We start from the raw sequence: 21,565 nt of genomic DNA on the forward strand, positions 1-21,565 counted from the left end.
CTGTCATTTTCCCCTGTTGGAGACTGTCTCCTTTGTTGTAGATTAGTTGTTTTTATAAGCAAGATTTTATTTCTGGGATCTCTGTTCTGTCCCATTGTTCTATGTGTGTTTATATGCTGGTACCATACTGTTTTGATTATTATAGCTTTGTAGTATAGTTTGAAAACAGGGAGCGTGATACCTCCACTGTTCTTTTCTCAAGATTGCTTTGGCTATTAAGGGTCTTTTGTGGTTCCATGTAAATTTTAGTGGTATTTCATCTAGTTCTGAGAATGTTATTGGTATTTTGATAGGGACTGCTTGAATGTGTAGACTGCTTTGAATAGGATGGATATTTTAATGATATTAATCATTCCAATCCATGTGCACGGTATATCCTTCCATTTTCTTGTATCTGCTTTAGTTTCTTTCTTTAGTGTCTTTTAAGTGTAAGAGTACAGGTCTTTCACCTCCTCATTTAAATTTATTCCTAGGTATTTTACTTTTTGATGCAATTATAAATGAGATTTTCTTAATTTCTTATAATCAATATCAGTTTATAGAAACTCAACAGATTTCTTTATATTAATTTTCTATCTTGCAACTTTACTCAGTTGATTCATTATAATAGTTTTTGGGTGTAGTCTAGGGTTTTCTACACATAGCATCATGCCATCTGCAAATAATGACAGTTTTACTTCTTTAATTTGGATGCCTTTTACTTCTTTTTGTCTGATTGCTCTGGCTAGGGCTTCCAATACTACACTGAATAAATGCGGTAAAGGTGGGCATCATTGTTTTGTTCCTGATAGAGGAAAAGCTTTTAACTTTTCACCATTGCATATGATATTAGCTGTGGTTTGTCATATTTAGCCTTTATTATGTTTAGGTATGTTCCCTCTATAACTATCAAAAGTGGATTTTGAATTTGTCAAATGCTTTTCTGCATCTATTCAGGTGATCATATCATTTTTTTCTCTTGGATTCGTTGATGTATCCCACTGGCTGATTTGCAGATACTGAACCACCATTGCATCCCTGGAATAAATTTCTTGATCATGGTGTATCATCCTTTTAATGTATTGTTGAATCCATCTTTCATTTTGTTAATTTTTGCATTTATGTTCATCAGGGATAAAGGCCTATAATTTTCTCTTTTTGTAATGTCTGTCTGGTTTTAGTATGAGAGTAATGCTGGCTTCTTAGAATGAGTTCGGAAGCATTCCTTCCTCTTCAATTTTTATAAATGGTTTGAGAAGGGGAAGTATTCTTTAAATGTTTGGTAGAATTCACCTTTGAAACCATCTGGCCTTGGACTTTTGTTTGTTGGGAGCTTTTTGATTACTGTTTCAATTTTATTGCTAGTAATCTGTCCATTCAAATTTTGTTTCTTCACGGTTGAGTTTCTTCTTGGCAGATTGTATGCTTCTAAAAAATTTATCCATTTCTCCTAGGTTGTCTGATTTGTTGGCATATTACTGTCTATAGAATTCTTTAGTGGTTCTTTGTATTTCTGTAGTGTTAGTTTTAAGTTCTTTGACTTATATGAGCTTTTTTTTAGTGGTGAGTTTGACTAAAGGTTTGTCAATTTTGTTTATCTTTAAAGAACCAGCTTTTAGTTTAATCGATCTTTCCTATGGTTTTATTGGTCTCTATTTTATTTCCATTGTGATCTTTACTTCCATTTGCTTTGGGCTTTCTTTCTTTTTTCTTTAGGTATAAAGTTAAATTGTTTATTTGGGATTTTTCATGTTTATTGAGGTAGGCCTGGATAGCCATAAACTTCCCTCTTAAAACTGATTTTGCTACATCCCATAGATTTGGAAAGTTGTGTTTTCATTTTCATTTGTGTCAAGGTAGTTTTCCTTTTGATTTCTTGTCTGATCCATTTGTTATTTAGTAGCACGTTTAGTCTCCGCATGTTTGTGTCGTTTTCAGTTTTCTTCTTGCAGTTGATTTCTGGTTTCATACTGTCATGGTCAGAAAAGATTCTTTATGATTTCAGTCTTCTTGAATTTACTGAGACTTGTTTTGTGGCCTAATATGTGATCTATTCTGGAGAATGTTCAAGAGCTTTTGAAAAAAAAAATGTATTCTGATTTTACATGAAATGTTCTGTCCATTCAAATATCTAGTCTAATGTGACATTTAAGGCTATTTTCTTACTGATTTTTGTCTGGATCCACTGAAAAGTCCCCTATTTTTATTCTATTTCTGCCAATTTCTCCCGTAATGTCTATTAATATTCGTTTATATTTATGTGCTCCTATGTTGAGTGTAGCTATTTACAATTGCTATAGCCTATTTTTGAACCGACTAATTTATTGTTTTGTATTGTCCTTGTCTCTTTTTAAGTCAAATTTGTATGATGAGTATTGCTACATGAGCTTTGTTGTTTCTATTTGCATGCAATGTGTCTTTTCCATCCCTTTTTTTCAGTCTATCTCCATCTGAAGTTCAGTCTCTTATAGGCAGCATATAAATGGGTCGTTTTTTAATTCATTCAGCCGCCCTCCGTCCTTTGATTGGAGCATTTAGTCAATTTAAATTGAAAATAATTATTGATAGGTATATATTTATTGCTATTTTGGCTGTTGATTTTGTACTGTTACTTTCTTCTTTTGATCTCTTGTGGTTTCCTTTAGTGTTTTATTTGGGTTCCTTTTTATTTTTTGTGTATCTTTTGTATGTTTTTGGTTTGTGGTTACCATGAGGTTTATTTATGTCATTCTATGTGTATAGCACTTTGAGTTGACAGATATTTAAGTTTGAATATATTCTAAAAGCACTATATCCTCTCACACAAGCTTTGTTTTTGATGTCCTATTTTATATTTTGTCTTCTGTATCTTCTATTGCTTTTATAATTGAGCTTGCTATTTTCTTTTGACCTTCACAGTAGCTTTTTAAATGGCTAATTTGCTGTGATTAATAGTTTCTTACCTTTGAGATTTTTTTTCTTTCAAAGACTTATTTCCAGTGACCGCCTTTTCTGTTTAAAGCCCATTTAACATTTCTTGTAAAGCAGGTTTAGTGGTGATGAACTCTAGTTTTTGCTTGTTCAGGAAACTACCTCACGTTTCATGATAACCAGAGTATTCTAGTTTGTAGGTTCCTTTATTTCAGCACTTTAAAGGTGTCCTGCCACACTCCCTTCTGAGTTGCTGGTGATAAATCAACTGGTAACTCTTGGGTGTTTTCTTGTATATGACTCCTTGTTTTCCTCTTGCTATCTTCACATCTCTTTTTAAGTTTTACCTTTTTAATAACAGTATGTACTGGCATGTGTCTCTTTGGGTTCATCTTGCTTGGAACTTTGTTTCCTCGACCTGGGTATCTGTTATATTCCCAAAGTTAGCAAAGTTTTCAGCTATTATTTCTTCAAATGTGCTTTCTGTCCCTTTCTCTATTTTCTTTCTGGGATCCCTATAATCTGAGAGTTTGTGTGTGTGTGACATTGTCCTACAAATCCCTTAAACTATTCTTGCTTTTTAAAAATTCTTTTTGTTTTTGCTGTTCTAATTGCGTGCTTCCCACTAATCTGTCTTTCAGGTCATTAATCCATTTTTTCTGTATTATCTAATCTATCAACTGCTAATGTATTTTTCATCTCAGTTATTAAGTTCTTCAGCTCTCATTGGTTCTTTATTCTATTTGCTAACTCTTTGAAGTTCTCCCTGAGTTCTTATCTTCTACTCTTGTCTGGTGAGCATTCAAATGACTTTCTTTGAATTCTTTATCAGGCAAACTACTTATCTCCATTTCATTAGGTTTTTCTTTTTTTTTGAGGAGAGATGGATTCTTGTTCCTTCATTTGGGACATATTCCTTTGTCTTTCTCATTGTGTCTGACTTTGTTTATATGAATTAGATAAAATAGCTATTCCTTCAAATCCTGAAAAAGTGGCCCTGGTTAGAGGTGACCTGTTGACTGGGTGTACCAGGTGGTTTTGGCAGGGAGATTGGAGTCAGGGTAGGTGCACATGGTGTCTGGGGTGCTGGCTGGTAGGCTGGAGTGGGCTCTGGGATCAGTGGCCTGGTGCACATGAGCATGTTGGTGCCCTGCCGATCCCAGTTTGGGGGCCAGCTGAAGGAAGGGGTTGCAGGAAGTGAGTGTAGTGGCCCTTAATGTTGAACCCACTGTCTGGGGCTAGAGTGGGCTCCAGACGGTATGGCTAGGAATGTGCCTTACAGATTGGCCAGAGCACCCGGCCAGAACTCCTGCCCTATGGAGGTAGGGGACATAAATTAAAGGCACTCACCAGCACTTGCAATCCCAGAGGGGTTCCTGCAGATCCCAGAGAGCTCCCATCATTCCCTGAGCTTCTCTGTATGGTCTCTATCTCATTTGTTGTCAGAAGCTTTCCAGTCAGCCCTGTTGTATTTCAGTTGTTAATCCATTTAAGCAGGAAAGGGATTAGTACTGGAAAAATTCCTCTGGAATTGCAGGTGCTGGTGAGTGCCTTTAATTTATATGTCCCCTACCTCCATAGGACAGGAGTTCTGGCCAGGTGCTCTGGCCAATCTATAAGGCACATTCCTAGCCATACCGTCTGGAGCCCACTCTAGCCCCAGACAGTGGGTTCAACATTAAGGGCCACTACACTCACTTCCTGCAACCCCTTCCTTCAGCTGGCCCCCAAACTGGGATCGGCAGGGCACCAACATGCTCACGTGCAGCCCTCAGTTGTCGTTCATGGGAGAGGGTGAGTTCAGCGTCTTTCTATGCTGCCACCATCTTGGACTTCTTCCAGGAGAAGTTTTAAAAGAGGGTAGAGGAAATTCGAATGAAGAAGTTTAAGATGATTGAGGGCTGCAAAGAGCCTGGTGGGTTTGACAAATAGGATATCATCAGCTTTCCTTACAAATATTCCTAGTTGTAAGAGTAAGTCAGATTTGGTGAGCTAACAGCAAGCACAGACTGAGTCTTTTCCATAAAAGATATGAAACTCCGTCTCTTTTGAAAAGGAAATAACTGAGGAAAAATTTCCCAAATCAACAGAACTGATTTTGATTTTACTAATAAGCTGTCCTATATTTCATGTGCTAGATACTGAACTAGATGTTACCAATTTTCAGAAAGTCGCAAGATTAACGTTTTCATTTTTTAGGTGAGCATTTGTAAGCCAACATGACATCTACTAAGTAATTTAATCAGTCTAAGGGTGTTTTATTAAGTGAGGATAATGCTACCGACCTGATCACTGTTCTGAAATTAAATAATTATATGTGTGTATGTACATACACAACCATATAAACATAAGATTAGCACTTAAGTAGGAACTTAATACTTATTTCTGGCATTTCTGAGAGAAAAATAAGGTTATGGTCATGGTAGCATAACTGAATTTAAAGAAAGGCTTCCTTTTATGTGTACAGTTTTATTTTTAGCAATCATCTTTGACATGAAGGCTTTTTATCTTCTTTTGTAGGTTTTGGATGTAAGTAGAGAAGGCAAAGAAGAAGTATTCTATGGGCCTACACTCCCCTTTGCTTCCAATGGAATAGCAGCATGCTTCCTTCCAGCTCCGTATTTCACTTGTCCTAACCTTCAAACTCTTCAAGTGCCTCATCACAGAATTGGCACCATCTGAAAAGCCAATGCTGTTAATAACCAGCATGAACAGGAGGGAACAAAAAGGCCTGACTTTCGGATATTGGGCAAGAAAAGACTCAGTGCTCAATGCTTCTTTGTTTTATAGGTCTTATATTCAGATAAACATTAGCAAAAATAAAATTAACAAAACCCCCCACAATTTTCTAAAATCAATTACTGAAAATTCCTGTCACCCTTTCTCAGCGTGTGTTAACATATGATACCATATGTATGACTTTTATTGTGGAGTAGCTTAGTGCCAACTTAATGGTCCATTGTTCTATGAGTCTTCAGAGTATTGTTTGTCCACTTTTTCTAATCAGTGTTGTCTAAAGACGACACCATTAGTCAGTTTATTTCCCAAGTACTGTCATTAATGAACTTAAATTTTTTTTTCCAGTACTTAATCCCTTTCCTGCTTAAACCTGGCTTTGTAATTTTTCTTTAAAAATTTAACATTATTATGCAGCCTCGCTCAGTAGACTCAGCATTATGACATCATAAATTTTTAAATGCCATATTTTATTCAAGGTAATACAGATAACAGAACACAAGAACAGCAGTTGGAATACCCAGATTTTTCCCGTTGGTTATTACTCTGTGACCTTGGACAGGGGCTTAACTTTACAGGGCTTCATTTTTCTCCCTTTTTGAGGAGGACAGTTATTGATTTCCATATTAATTCAGAAGAATGTTGTGAGGATTAGGCAAATGCTCTTAAGTACTTTGCCTAAGAAAAACAGGTTACTCATATTCCAAGGTATTTTACTGTCTTTAGAACTTTGTAACTGAACAGGGAGATTATTTTCGAAGTTTAAAAATTACTAGGTAGAACTTTGAGTACATGCTATGTGAAACATAATTCTGACAAGCATGTGAAAGAGATATGCTAATTAGGCAAAAGGGAGTTTACCAAAGCGTAAGATTCCTAAACTTGTACAAGTCCTTGCCTCAAATAATAACTCCTTCAAACATCTCGTTTAAACTCATTTAGTGAAAAATGACATTTTATAGCTCAAAAAATTAGTTGTTCTAATTTTGGTACCATAAAGTGCTTTGACATAAATTTGAACCTAGAATCAGTAGTTCTAATAAAGAGTTTTTCCACTTTGTTAAAGGTTATGTCAATCTTGAGTGCTGTGGGATTCTTCTCTAGAACCAATACATATTTTATTACTACCACTTTTAATAATGCATAAGTATTTTTTTTAGGTTAGGTTTTTGGATTTGTTTTGTCTGTAACAAAAAATAACTCAATAATCACATGTGAACATAAATTCAACAACTATAATGTGAGTTTTCCCCTTTTCCTAATCTTGCTATTATCTAAGTCACCTTTATTAATGGGAAGACTTCAGTCTTTTTCCCTTGACAGAGATTAATCATTTAGCAATCTCTGTCTTATGGGACATTCTCATTTTATTCATGTAACCACTTTTAGTAATCAGAAGTGAATAAAAAGATTTTTATCCTAAATACAGTATTCATTAATTTTATATATTATAAGATAGCTATGTTTGAAAATTAATATATAAGTAACTTCTGGCTATTCGGACTAAAGAGTAGGAGTGGAGCCTGGGGTAAGGAAGAAAGGTAAACTTTTAAAAGAACAGAGATGATACCTTAAGAGTATTTGTATAGTTCTGAAAAGTAGAAAGTGATTGATAACTGATATTTAAAAGGATGGCAGAAAATCTCTTTAAAAGGTATAAGCCACCTAAATTTTTTAAATGCCTTACCAAGTCTACCAAATCAGGAAAATGAACTCCGGCATTTCAGAAATCTTTTCAACAAAGGACCTAAGCAAGGAATATTTCAGATTCATTAAATTTTCTACTTGACATACAAATTTTCCCTCCAGCAGTTTTACCTTATAAAACCATTAAAATCTATTTGTATTTGCAGACCCTATCTCCAATGAATGAAAGGGAAATGGTCTAATAGTATATAGTATCAAACTCCTCCTTGATGAACTTTAACACAGTATTCACTAGTATTACAGAATTGAACTCAGAATTTTTTAAAGCTTTACATAATTTCCAGAAACATCCTTTAAAGTTATAGCCAAAGAACAGCATCCAAAGTACAACATCCCTTCCCCAAAAAGAAAAAACTCATATCATTTATAATTAGATCATTTTCTCCAAATTATCAATAAGAAGAAGAAAAACCATGTTTGGTTATATAAACCAAATTCCATTGGAAGTATTTAAATATGTTTTCCACTTAAGTGTACTACCCTACAGTAATTCACCTATTTTCATTCTTCAAAATTAAAGACCATATTGTATTTGTATTTTAATTTGAATTTCCACAGAAGACTATGAACTTCCAATCACTTACACATCACTTCAAGATTTTACTTTAAAAATAAAAAGCAGTACCACATAGATATTAGCACTGTTCTTAGTATGGAAGTAAAAGCCAGCAAAGACATGAATCTCTAAAGTATTATGTATGTAAAATATAATAAAATTCCTTAGATCCTTGGTAACAAAATGCCAGGTTATGATTAGGGTATTTTTCATACTTTTCATACTTTCCTCACAGTTTAACCATATGTACATTGTATCCTCTTCAGACATCACAATATATGGGAAACTAGTGTTTTACTAGAATATCAAAGCAACGGGAATAAGACAGAATTATTCCTCCCGCTAAGATGGTTATTTTTATTTTGGTTTGCAAATCATCTGCCATAAAGAAGATGAATAATTATGGGCACATTGTAACTTAAATACATATGTTTTTATTCTATATCATTATATGCACAAAATAATTTATAAATGTATATAAAATATGAATCCCCAGAATTTTTCTAAAAGTACAATTCACAAATTCAATAAATCAGATATCTATTAGCACATCAAAAGTTTTAATAAGCAGAAACTGATCAATTCCAATCATTTGGTACTGATTTTGGTAACCTTACTACCATAGTTTATCAAAGTATCAAAACATCAAAACACAAATCTCACATCTTATTAAATATGTGAAAGAATATGCTACCTTGCTAGCTTTCCAATCCAACTGTTTTAACCAAACAAAGCATGTTATTTATATTGGGATACTATACACTTGACTGACAATACGATATTTTTAACCCTAAGAGGAGTAGACAGGTGGTCAGTTTTGGGAAAATTTATGAAAAAAATCTATCAGGCAAAAAGCTTTGGTTTAGTACTGATACTACTGCTTTTAGTGAGGATGCTATATCATATCTACCTTTTATCTTTGAAACACAAGTGCTATATCAACGTAGCACTTAGGGAAGGTAGGTTTCATAGATGCTTTTCCCACCTGCAGAGGCTTGTCAAATTTTTATATAACATATAATCTTAACAGAATGGAAGAAAAATGAAAATCTATCAAAGATTCTGTAAAAGTACATGAAAACAGGTCCATGTCATTCTTTAAGAACAAAGTAGCTTTGAAATTTTATGATAAAGCATGAGAGAAGATAGCAATGCTGGGTGATGAATACATATATAACATACATGTAGTCTAACCACCCACAAATAATTATTTTTTTTTTACAAAGATATCCAGGAAGAAAAAGTCAAATATGCTTAAGAAAATATACTAGGAATAGGTGAAAATATAAGTTACACAATGAAACTCTTCTAATGCAAATGAACAATGATTTTTGTACAGAGACAATACTCTTTATGTTTTTTTTCCTCCCCCATGGAAACCTAATTAAATGTTCAATTAAAATTTAAATCATAACCAAATCCGAATGTCTAATAATGTCATTTCACCATTCTGTTCTCTTTTAATCATCTCTTTTACACTCTTATCTGATATTTCACAGAAATTATTTGACTAGAATACTCTCAGAGTATAGAATGAATATGGTATTCGGTCTAAAAGTCTAGTCTTGTTTAAGCTTGGACAGAAAAGGTAGAGTCAGATGGCAGAAATTTTCCTGATTGAAGGGTTTAACTGTCAGCTTATTAACAATGTAAAGTAATTCAAGGGCCCTAAGCAGAAAAGTAACAAAGAAAGCAGTATTTTAGGAACACTGATGTCAGAACTGTGACAAGGGAACATTGGAGATAAGGAGATAATATTATAGCCCCCAATAGAAAAAACAGGTTGAATGTACAGGATGACAAAAAATAGCAAGATCAACTGAAAGTGAGGAACAATGAAGAATCCAAGATTCTTCTGAAGTTTCAAGACAAAGTAGCTTGGGAAAATAGTGTATTCCCTGGGTAGAAAATACAGGCAGGAACTAGACTAGAATGGAAGGTGATGTGGGCAGCTTGACATGTTGCACTGAGATTTCAGAAGGATCCAACTAGAGAGGTTTAGAGAGAAATTTTCACTAGAAATAGATCTGAGAGAGAAAATATGAGCTAGTGTTATCAGTTGACTAATAGAAGAACATGGAGACAGAGCAGGTGAAGGGCCAGATCTTGCTGGGGATAAGTAAGAAGAATTTGAAGATGCTCTCAAAGTACAGTATGTGTAGGAAGGAGCAGTATCACTGAGGAAGTGATGGGAAGATAAAGGAAAAGTAAATGTCACAGAGAGGCCAAAGACCATGAGAACTGAGAACATACTCTCATATTTCACTAAAAGAGAGTGGCTTACATTATAATGGTAGAAGCAGCAGCCCCAGAGCTTATGTGGTATTTAGGGGAAAACGGATATTAAGGAAGCAGGTGTAAGGTACTCTAAGTCTGCAATAAGGAAGGGCCAGTGAAGATTTACAAGAAAAGGAAAGGAGCTGTAAAATTTTTTTCTCCAGTTAAAAAAACTGCTTCTTTAAAAATTTACTTATTAATAAAAAAAATACATATATACAAAAATAAATATTGTTACGAATTTTTTGTTGTAACTGATTTTGTAAGTACAAACTTTATTCTTTGCATCTATAGATATATACCCTAATGCATGATTCGGAAGCATCTTTTCTTATCCCTTAAAGTTTAATAGAGTGAGGAGCAAGATTCTCGAAGCTATATTTACCTTTCTTAGAAAATAAAAAATATATATACTATATGTAATAACCTCTTTAAAGGCATCACTTTAAACAGATTAAATAGTAATAAGTCACTATCATAATGAAAAGAAACTCATTGCTATGAAATCAAGTAACCTTAAGAGGCTTTTATTCCTTTCATTTGTCAAAGTCATAATGATGGTTGATCTGGGGGAAAACAGACCATTTGCATGTCATGAACACAACAGAAACTCCTTTAGGCTTCACAGATGACAATTAGGAAAAGGCTATTAACTATATTTTGCTGATTGCAATACATTTCCTTTTTAAAGATACTTTTTGAGACAGAAAAGGGCTGAAATGTTTTCTTGAAGGAACAGAACCATGATACAGACGGGAGTCCCAAAGATAAAGCAATAAATTACTTGAAAGATAGCAAACAGACCATGTAAGAAAACAATGAAAAATAGTGGGATCATTCATCTACGACATATTAGAGAAAGAAGAACAAAATTGAGAGGTATTCTTTACCTTGTGCATGATAATACAGTGAACATGTCTGTACGTCGCCAAACAGAACATAGGTCACCAAATATTTTTATGCACATTATCCCACTGGATCTTACCAGAACATTGTAAAGTAGAAAAAAGATTATTCTTTTACTGAGGCCCAGAAAGATTAAGTAACTTGATCAAGGTCATAAAGCAGAGCTAGGTTTGAAACCCAGAGCTCTTTTTACCAAAAAATGCTCATCATGAAAAGGAGTCAAAGACAAGTGCTCAACTGGTAAAATAAATCTGGATGAGATACTTAAAAAGTTGAGAGACAATAGCTGCTAAAGGAAACTAAACTAGTTCCCTATAAATATGTAACATGTTAAGTTATAAGAGGTTCTAACTAAAGTGCAAGAAAATAATCAGCTGATTTTTCAGTCCTGTTCTGTTAATTTGCAATCTTTAGATTTTCCAGAATATTATTTATCTTCTTAAAAGCTCTTGTTTATCCACCTGATATTTCTTTTAATGATAATTCCAAAAGAAAGGATAAGTAGAGAAAAACATCTGGCAACTGTTGGAACTTAAACACTGTTGCCCTAAGTTTAAAAAAATTTTTATAAATTATCTACATAATAATTTAGCCAGATTCAGTCTCATTCCTCACAGAATTAAGCATGCTTGGTAAGAGTTTTATTTATTATTTTGCCTCACACATAACATAAAAAAAAAAAAACAGTCCTATCTCTTGACTAACTCCCTCCATATTAAAACATATCATATTAAAACATGATTTACAAAAAACAAAAATCACAAGGCAGAAAGTCACATTACAGTAAAAAGTCAGTGGATCAACCAGCACAAGCCTGTTTAGTGGTCGTGCCCAGAAAACATTCTCATTTAGAAGGTTTCCTTAGTTAAACTAAAATCTCTTCAAAATAGAATGCAGTTTTGCCCAAGTTCCAAGATCCTGTAAAATACTTAACCTTTATTTCCTTATTTATATACTTTATACTTACAGTTATGTAAAGAAAAATCCTAGAAAGTATTTTTAAAAGAACATTATACAATTAATTAAAAGGTGTCAGAGGATGCAAAGTGGCTTTAGATAGTTATAATTAATAGAAAAGATGAATCGCAAAACATTAGATGTCATCATTTTCCAGTCTTTGCATCTCATCTTGTCCCACTTGTCCTAGGTGAGATAAAAGCTGGCTATAGGCATTCCTGTTAAAGAAAAAAGAAGGCAATCTATTACCTTTTTTCTATTATTTTTCATTTGTTTTTTAATTGAACCTGCCTGAATGTTAGTACACCCTACCATGCACCCAATGTGATTAAAGTACTTTGATTCTTTAACAAAATTTGGGACTTATGAGTTCTGAGTGCTGGCCCCTCTAAAACAATCTCTTTAGGAACTACAGGCTTATTGCCACAGTGTTGTATTACTCTAAATAGTTCAAGTACTACCCTCAAGTGGACTGTAAGCCTATAAAATAAAAGCCCTATTATCTATTTTTGACTAAAAAACATATTACCTAATTAACTGGGTCACTCAGCTTAACTGGATACACACGATATAGCTGATTCAGTAAATTAAGCACTCCTCAAAAGGCTGATTTGCCATAATGGATTTTATACAAAAACAAGACACCTGAGGCTCTGAAATCCACTACCCAATGAGGAATACAATGTGTTTTAAGCAACAACAGCACTCCTGAAATATATAGCTTTCTAAGCTGGTCCCTTTGAAAAAAAAACAATAGGTGAATGGATGTATCAATCATAATATTAAGACATTTTTCAACTCAATACATCCAAAGTTTGGGGGAATCAGAAAACAAGCCATTTGTAGAAAATGAGTCTGGATTTTATAATCATTGCCCAAAAGAATATAATCAAATTATCTAACATACCTTTGTTTGCTATTTCTGCCAAGGCCCCATTTCCGCTCTGAATCCTTCAGAGATTGAGTGAGGGTAGAAATCAAGTGAATAACAACCTGCTGGTCCAGTGCTGCTACTGTTTCTAAAATGCTGTAAATTTGATAATCGTATTTCATACCGTAATCCTGGATAAAATTCCTGAAAGTAAATCAAGTTATTCAGAATTACTTTTGGGGCAATTCATTGGGCTGGCAACTATATAGCAATCAGCTATAACCTGAACACAAAAAAGATGATTTCATGTAAGATTACCTTAAGAATCCAGGGGTCATAAGAAGACTATTTATAACACTTAAAAATGAAGAACAGAAATGACTTATTTCAGTGTGAGCCAAGAAAAGAGTGGTAAGAGTTGGAATCTCAAGAGGGAGAATAAGGGGGAAAAAAAATCTTAAGGCCAGGGACTTTTTGTTGCTATAGTCCACATGTTAAAATCTGGTGGTAAGGATGCGGAAGAGACTAAGACAGAAAAAAATGAGTCTGGTTTCTTAAATCATTTTCAGTTCTTCATATCTTTAGATAAACTGACAATATTTTCATCGGAAAATATTGAAAAGTAAGTTACTTGCAACATATTTTTATATTCCTTAACTGAAGAGACTTTAGATCTATAAGAGGTCTTTATAAATAAGCATTACATATTTTAACCTTAAAATTTTCACTTCCCCAAAATAAAAGCCACTTAGCTTAGTAAATTATACATTAATATTCATACAGAGTCCTTTCTTCCCTTTTAAGGTTTTACAGTTTTCACAAATCTACATTTATTTCAAGTGATCATAATTTAAATTAACTGTAAACACTTGACGAGTGCTAATTACATGATGAGAACAAAAATAGAAAAATCAAAGATCCAACATAGATGAAGAAAATGACCCCAAATTATTTATCAGGGTAGTGATAGGGTAGAGATACGTATAATAAAGATAAACTGGTAGAAACTGTGAGAATACTTAAAAATACTGCCCTATAGAAAGCACAAGACAAAGAAGCAAGGCAGAAAAAAAAAGTTCCTCAGGTTTCACTGTTAGTCTTGTGAACAAACAACAGATCTATTCCTCAAAGTCTACGCCTCACAAATGAAACACAAGAGAGCTTTCTGGGTCAACAGGGTCTAAAGCAAGTTAGAAACCCGTGACATGTGCTTCAACACAGGATCCTGAGTAAACTTTTATTTAGGAGCACAGGCCTGTGCTCCTGTCATAATGACCCACATTACCTATTTTTCCTCTTAAATGTATGCAAGAGTTTCCTTACTAAATACTCAGGTAATTTTAATTCAGCTTGCTTATCTTTCTCCCCGGTATGTTTACTTTTTTAATAAAACAACGCAGTGTAACAAAACTACTGCCAAAAATATAATAATTGAAATACTATAAACAAGTAGTAACGCATTATGTTTTGGATAATTAGTTATTTAAAAAACATGTTGGCTGTCAAAAGGCTGGCAAGAGTCTCCTTGCCAGTTGGCATATTTTCCAGTTACCTAAACACCGAAGTCAGCTGGGCAGCAGGGTCTCCTTCTGACCCCTCTTGGCAGGCTTTTACTATGTATTGCAGGTTCTCTGTGGCTAGCCTTTTAACTAGGAGGAAAAATTATAGCGTTATACATTTTGTCTGAATAGACCATCTGGATCCTCATTTTTATAAACACTCTTGATTTAGAAAAATATGTTGTTTTCTTAAAGTATATATATGCTTTCTTGTTATTTCTCAAAATAAAAGTTATGAATTTTTGTTTTGTTCAAAAGTATATTTCCCGACCTCCTTCTTATATTAAGAAAATATAAAAAGCTCGAGTCTATTTTTTACAACATTATAACTGAAAAAATACATGTGAAGATATGTATTTCTCTTAGAAAAGAGCCCATGTTCAAAAACACAATAACATACCAATCCTGCAAGCACTGTTACATACTGACAAAAGACAGCATTTAATAATTCAGCTGACTTAGATTTTTTAAAATTCATAAGCATAGTCTTCCCAGTAACAAAATATATGTAACAAATTAGAATCCAGAACTTGTCTTCATTTAAAATTAATCAAAAATACACATACACACAAATATCTGTACTGTATATAAACTATTTTTGATGCTACCTTCCTTTCAAACGACAGCAAAATTACAAAAAGAACATTTGTATTCTTTAAATATTCAACCAAATCCTTTAAAATTGTGTACTTGTACATAAAAATGGAAAAAAGGCAAGAGAGAATTTAAAATATTCAACATGTTCCAAATGCTATTTAATTTTTGTTGTGTTGTTTTTGGCCCATTAAATATAAGTTAGCGGGGGGGAGTGGGGAAGTGCCTTCTAACAATAAAAATATTTTCAGAAAGTGTAATCCATTATAGCACGAGAAGACATATGATGCACATGTACTTAAATTAATATTTAGTACATGTTTTTCATGGCATGAAGATAGTGGATAAAGAAGATACAGCATACTTGTCTTTATTGAGAAATTAACTTTTCATGTTAGATACAATTCTAGGGTCAATATATCTGGCTCTTTTTAAAAGACATTTTCTTGCAAAACCCCAAAAGCTCTTTGATGGAAAAAGTACCAGAACCTGAAGAAATAGCCTTCGTAGCACATGAGTAGTAAGCACTGTTTTTTTAATATCAGCTTGACTGAGGTATACTTCAATATCATAAAAACCAACCTTTTAAAATATGTCATTGGTTTTTAGTATATTCACCGAGTTATGAAGCTGTCATCACTATGTAATTCATAACAATTTCATCAACTCCCCCAAAACCTTATATCCATTAGCATTCATTCTCCATTTTCTTCCTCCTCCAGTCCCTGGCAGCCACTAATCTACTTTCTGTCCTTATGAATTTGACTCTTGGGAAATTTCATATAAACAGAATCATGGACAATCTAGTCTTCTGTGACTGCCTCCTTTGTCTTAGCATGTTTTAAGGTTCACTTACATTGTAGAATGTATCAACACTTCCTTTTGACAGCCAAATAATATTCCATAGTATAGATAAATCTCATATTATTTATACATTCATTAGTTGATGGACATTTGAGTTGTTTTCATTTTACAATTACGAATAATGCTGCTCTGAATATTAGTGCACAGTTTATTTAAAAAATATTTGCTATTTTTGTTTATTTTTTTTAATTGCACTGAGCTTTTTTAAAAAACTGGGTAACTTTTTAAAGTTTTTTAGCTTTAGTGTCATATAATTCTCATAGTACAATTCACCCACTTAACATGTACAATTCAATAGTTTTTTTGTATATTCACAGAATTATGCAACCATTACAAGTCAATTTTAGAATATTTTCTTTACCTTGGAAAGAAACCCCACATCCTTTTGATATCATTCTCTATCCTCTGATTTCACTCCCTATCCCCCTAAGCAACTAGTAATTTACTCTCTATAAATATAACTATTCTGGACATTTCATATATTGAAATAATATAACATGTGATCTTTTGACACTGGCTTCTTCCGCTTAGAATTATGTTTACAAAATTCATCTGTGTTGTGGCATATACCAGTATTTCGCTCCTTACAGCTAAATAATATTCCATTGTATGACTATATTACATTTTAAAAATTCAGCTATCAGGTGATGGGCAGTCTACCTTTTGGCTTTTAGGAATAACACTGACACAGACATTAATGTACAGTTTCTGTGTGGACATCTATTTTCATTATCTTGGGTATATATCTAGAAGTGGCAATGCTAGGTCACATGGTTACTCTGTTTAATCATTTGACAAACTACCAGATTGTTTTCCCAAGTGGCTACACCATTTTACATTCCCAACAGTAGTATATGAGGATTCTGATTCTTCACCTTCTCGCCAAACCTTGTTATTATCTGATCTTTTTTATTATAACCTAGTGAGTATAAAGTGGTATCTCATTGCGGTTTTGATTTCCATTTCCCTGATGAATACTGATGTTGAGTACTTTTTCAGGTGCTTATTAGCCATTTGTTCATATTCTTTGGAGAAATGTCTATTTAAATCATTTTCCTATTTTTAATTATTTATCTTTTATTATTGAGTTATAATAGCTCTTTATATACTGTGGAAACAAGTGCCTTATATAAATTACTTGGAAATATTTTCTCCCATTCTGTCATCTTTTCACTTTGATAGTATCCTTTGAAGCACAAAAGATTTTCATTTTAATTAAATCCAACTTTCTCTCTCTTTTGTGGCTCATGCTTTTAATGTTATATCTACCAAATCCAAAGTCATTAAGATTTACTCCAATGCTTTCTTCTGAGAGTTTTATGGTTTTACCTCTGATATTTAGGTCTACTTAAGTTTTGTATACAGTGTTAAGGTACGGATTTATTCTTTTACATGTGGCTAACCATGTGACCCAGCACATTTTATTGAAAAGACTATTTTTCCCTTATTAAATCATCTTGACACCTTTATCAAAAACAAAACAAAAACCATAGACACATGGATTTATTTCTAGATGCTCAATTCTATTCCATTGATATGTCTATCTTTATGGTAGTATCACACTGTTATGATTATTGTTGCTTTGTACTAAGTTTTGTAATTGGAAAGTATGAGTCTTTCAACTTCTTCCTTTTCAAGATTGTTTTGGCTATCTAGGTCTTTTGCAATTCCATATGAATTATAGAATCGGCTTGTCAATTTCTACAAAGAAGTCTGCTGGGATTCTGGTAGGAGTTGCACTAAATTTATAGATCAATTTGAGGAAATAATCTGAACAAACAGAAAACTCTTCCTAGATGTATCAGAGAATTGAGGTAATAGGACAAACTGCTGCCCCCAAAACTGAGTATATAACAATTTGTCGAATTCAGTTTAAATATTTCTACTGGTATCAGCTCCAGCAGCAGGCTTCTGGTCCTGGAAAGCTCTCCTCGGTTTTAATTAATCTGATAGCTTTTTGTCCAAAATAATAATAGCAACAAGTATGTGGTGATTATATCTTATGGATAAGTGAAATGAATGACAAAATGTTATAAGAGACAGGAGAAAGGAATTGGAAATATTTTGTTAAAGGTAACCTGCACTACCATGAAGGAATATAGTGTTATTTGAAAGTTAGCTTAGATTAAATATATACTTCAAATTCTGGGGCAACCACTCAAAAGACAAAATTTAAAAAGAGTATCTTTGATGTGCTAATAAAGGAGAGAAAATGAAATCATAATGTCCTCAATTAAAACGTTCAGAGGGCAGAAAAAGAGTAGAATATTAAAAATATCAAGAGCAATGAACAGAAAAGTTACACTTATAGTAGATATTAATCCAACAATACCAATAATCGCTTTAAATGTGAATGGTTTAAATAACAGGGTCTAAAACTAATTAAATGGCAGAGAATGAGAATGGATAAAAAAAAGGCCCAACTGTATATTGTCTATAACTGTGTCTACTTTAAATATAGACACAGATAGATAAGAGGGAAGGAAAAATATATACAATGCTAACACAATTAAAACAAAACTGTAGTAGCTATATTAATTTCAGACAGGTAGCATACTTAAGAACAGGTAGAATTATGAAGGATAAAGAAGTGCATCACATAATGACAAACTGGGAATAGAAGAGAACTGCTTCAATATGATGAAGGACATCTATGAAAATCCTACAACTAATCTCATATAAGATGTTTAAAGAGCAGATACTTTCCCCCTAAGATTAGGAACAGGACAAAGACTTCCACTCTTGCCACTTCTATCAACATTGCAAGGAAAGAAAAGGAAATAAAAGGCATCAAGACCGAACAAGTAGTAGTAAACTATCCCTATCTGTAGATGACATGATTTGTATATAGAAAATCCTAAGGACTCCACTAAAAAACTATTAAAAAATAAGTTCAGCAGAGTTGCAGGATACAAAATGAAAATACAAAAATCAACTATATTTCTATATACTTTCAAGGTATAATCTGAAAATGAAATTAAGAAAAGAATTCCATTACAATAGCATCAAAAAGAATTAACTAGGAATAAATTTAACGAAAGAAAAAATAAATTGAAAGAAATTAGAGAATATCTAAATAAATGGAAAAAACATGCCATTTTCATGGATTGGAAGAGTTCATATTGTTAAGGTAGTTATACTCCCCAAATTGACCTACACATTCAATGTAACTCTGACCAGAAATGCAGTAGACTATTGACAAGCTGATTCTACAATTCATATGGAATTGCGAAGGACCCAGAATAGCCAAAATAATCTTGAAAAAGAAGTTGAAAGACTTACACTTTGCCATTTCAAAACGTAGTAAAAAGCAACAATAATCATGACAGTATGGTAATAGCATAAAGACAGATCAATGGAATAGAACTGAGTCTAGAAATAAACCTACGTATCTATGAGTTTTTTAAAATTTTGTTTTGGTTTTGACAAAGGTGCCAAGATGATTCAATAAGGGTGGGAGTGATCACTTCCAAGCTCTTTACATGTTGAAGTGGAAACCAAAAGATTCAACTATTACTGAGGTGTAGTTCATGTTTTTGCTTCCTATATTTTGATACTCTGTTGTTAGGTGCACATGTTTTGTTAAATCTTCCTGATGGATTGACCCTTTTATCATTATAAAACATCTTTATTTCTAAGAACATTGTTTGGCCTAATACCTACTTTGTCTATTAATACAGCCACTCGTACCTTCTCTTGTCAGGGTTTGCATGATGTATCCTTCTCCATCTTTTTACTTTCAATATTTGAATCTAAAATGTTTCCTGAAGATATAGTTAGATCTTAAAAAAAAAAAAAACAAAAAAACAAACTATTCTGATAATCTCTGCCTTTTGATTGGTGGGTTTAATCCTGTCGCAATTAATATTACTTGATATAGTTGGATTTACAACAGTCATTTTACTTTTTGTTTTCTAAATGTCTTGTGTTTTTTGTTCTTCTGCTACTTTGAAGTATGCCAATTAAATCCAGTATCTGCTCTCGCTGGCAGCTTCTTTTGCCTGCTTTTTTCCCCTGTGTATGGATCAGACTTCTCTGTTTCTTTGCATGTCTTATAAAGTTCTTTGTTGAAAACTGGACATTTTCTTAGTGAAGTCTACTTCTTCCTTCTTCTGCCCCCTCAGTGTGAAACCTCTAACACTGCTCCTCAGATGGTGGTATAACCTTAGGTATTCCCAGTCTCCACTGGAAGACAGTGGTTTTGATAGTGTTCTCTTAGTCCCTTTCCCTGACCACATCCAGCTGTGAAGCTCCATTAATTGCTGGTTGATTACAGTTTTATTTTTGATAATGCCTAGGCATAAATTGCTTTACAGACTGAACTAATCAAGTTCTGGCTTTTTCAGAGGGGATAGTTTGGGGTTGGTGTTGGAGATTTGTTTTGACCCAAGGGCTCTATCCAGCTGTCTCTTTCACAAATTCTCTCACCAAACTAGCTGGTCTACAGATTCGCTTATATCTCCAATGATTCTATTATCTTCCTACCTATTGCCTTTCACCACAAACACCACTCTTTTTTGATAGCACCTTTAGGCTAGAACTTTTTCACTCTGTTGCAAATGAAGTCATTTCTTTTGGAGGAATTAAGAGTGATAGGCAAAATCTCAAAGGTGTAGTTCTGGCGCTGGGGACAGGGACAATGGTACCCGCTATTTTCTGGGTGACACACTCACTTGAGGAGCTGAATGCTAGTAGAAGAAGGGGAAGTAGCTTCAAGTCCCCTCAGCTTGCTTCTCTTGGCATGGAACACCCACCTCTAAGCTGTAGCAAAAATGATCGGCACCCCTATATTCTCAGTGTCAAACTCAATGTACTGCAACCATCCCATAAGTGGAGACTGAGAAGAATGGAGCCCTACTTTTCAGCCATGTTCGCCTAGAACATAGCCTTAGCATCAGGTAGTGTGGGGCAAGGAAGGATAAGAAATATTGATATACTGTCTCTCACAGGATGATAGAACTCCTACTGACAGCTGGGAAGAGAGGGAGCCCTATGATTTTGGATTTACCAGTCTGGAATAGAGTTTGTCTTATTGAGCTGGGAGAGAAGTAGAAAAGAGGGGTCTTGGTTCAAGTACCACAGACTCTTGCTGTTCTTACTAAGTTTGAGTAGATTTTCTTAAATAAATGTTTCTCCATTTGCTGTATATCCTTATATGGCAAATTTACAGAGAATTTAAGTGTTTTCTTTTAAGTAATTTTCACCAGTTTTGCTGGAAACAACTTGGCAGAGATCCTTATATTGTCACGCCAAAAGTGGAACTCCTCAAGCTCTTGTGTACAGGTTTTAGAATAGACATTGTTTAAAACACTCTTAGGAATATACCTAGGAGCAGACTTGGCAAGTCATTTAGTAACACTTTCTATAATTTTACAAATTGTCCTTTTAAACACTGAGACTACAAGGAGAGTCAGAGAGAATTTTCTGAGCCAAGCATACAAATCTGTGTTTAATACTGCTCCAAGATGTGGATGAAAAAGGGGCCACACGCTACATCGGACGATCTCAGGGGAGACCAGCAATGGTGGGACCTACAAACTCAGAGGTTGAAATTAAACACATAGAATGGTTTGAACATAAAAATTCCTAACTAAACAGGTCACAGTGGGTAGTTGCATCCCGAGCCTGTAGATTTCCTGACAAAGGTCA

General features: G+C 33.8%; 2 protein-coding genes across 9 annotated transcripts in view; one reads left to right on the forward strand and one right to left on the reverse strand.

Annotated features, from left to right (window-relative positions):
- Positions 1–10,321, forward strand: part of KLHL32 (kelch like family member 32) — a 180,388-nt gene extending 170,067 nt beyond the window's left edge. For all 6 annotated transcript variants that reach the window (XM_036220150.1, XM_036220152.1, XM_036220153.1 and 3 more), the window contains one exon: positions 5,410–10,321. In XM_036220150.1, the coding sequence (XP_036076043.1) occupies positions 5,410–5,571 (162 nt within the window). In that variant the 3' untranslated portion in view covers positions 5,572–10,321. The remainder of the gene's footprint in view (positions 1–5,409) is intronic.
- Positions 10,322–10,664: 343 nt separating this feature from the next.
- The window catches only part of MMS22L (MMS22 like, DNA repair protein), a 112,197-nt gene continuing 101,296 nt past the window's right edge, over positions 10,665–21,565 (reverse strand). For all 3 annotated transcript variants that reach the window (XM_016130185.2, XM_036220143.1, XM_036220146.1), the window contains exons 23-25: positions 14,452–14,548; positions 12,936–13,103; positions 10,665–12,246 (exon numbers count right to left, since the gene is read on the reverse strand). In XM_016130185.2, the coding sequence (XP_015985671.2) occupies positions 12,165–12,246; positions 12,936–13,103; positions 14,452–14,548 (347 nt within the window). In that variant the 3' untranslated portion in view covers positions 10,665–12,164. The remainder of the gene's footprint in view (positions 12,247–12,935; positions 13,104–14,451; positions 14,549–21,565) is intronic.

Source organism: Rousettus aegyptiacus, unplaced genomic scaffold, assembly GCF_014176215.1.
Source record: "Rousettus aegyptiacus isolate mRouAeg1 unplaced genomic scaffold, mRouAeg1.p scaffold_m13_p_1, whole genome shotgun sequence".
NCBI lineage: Eukaryota > Metazoa > Chordata > Mammalia > Chiroptera > Pteropodidae > Rousettus > Rousettus aegyptiacus.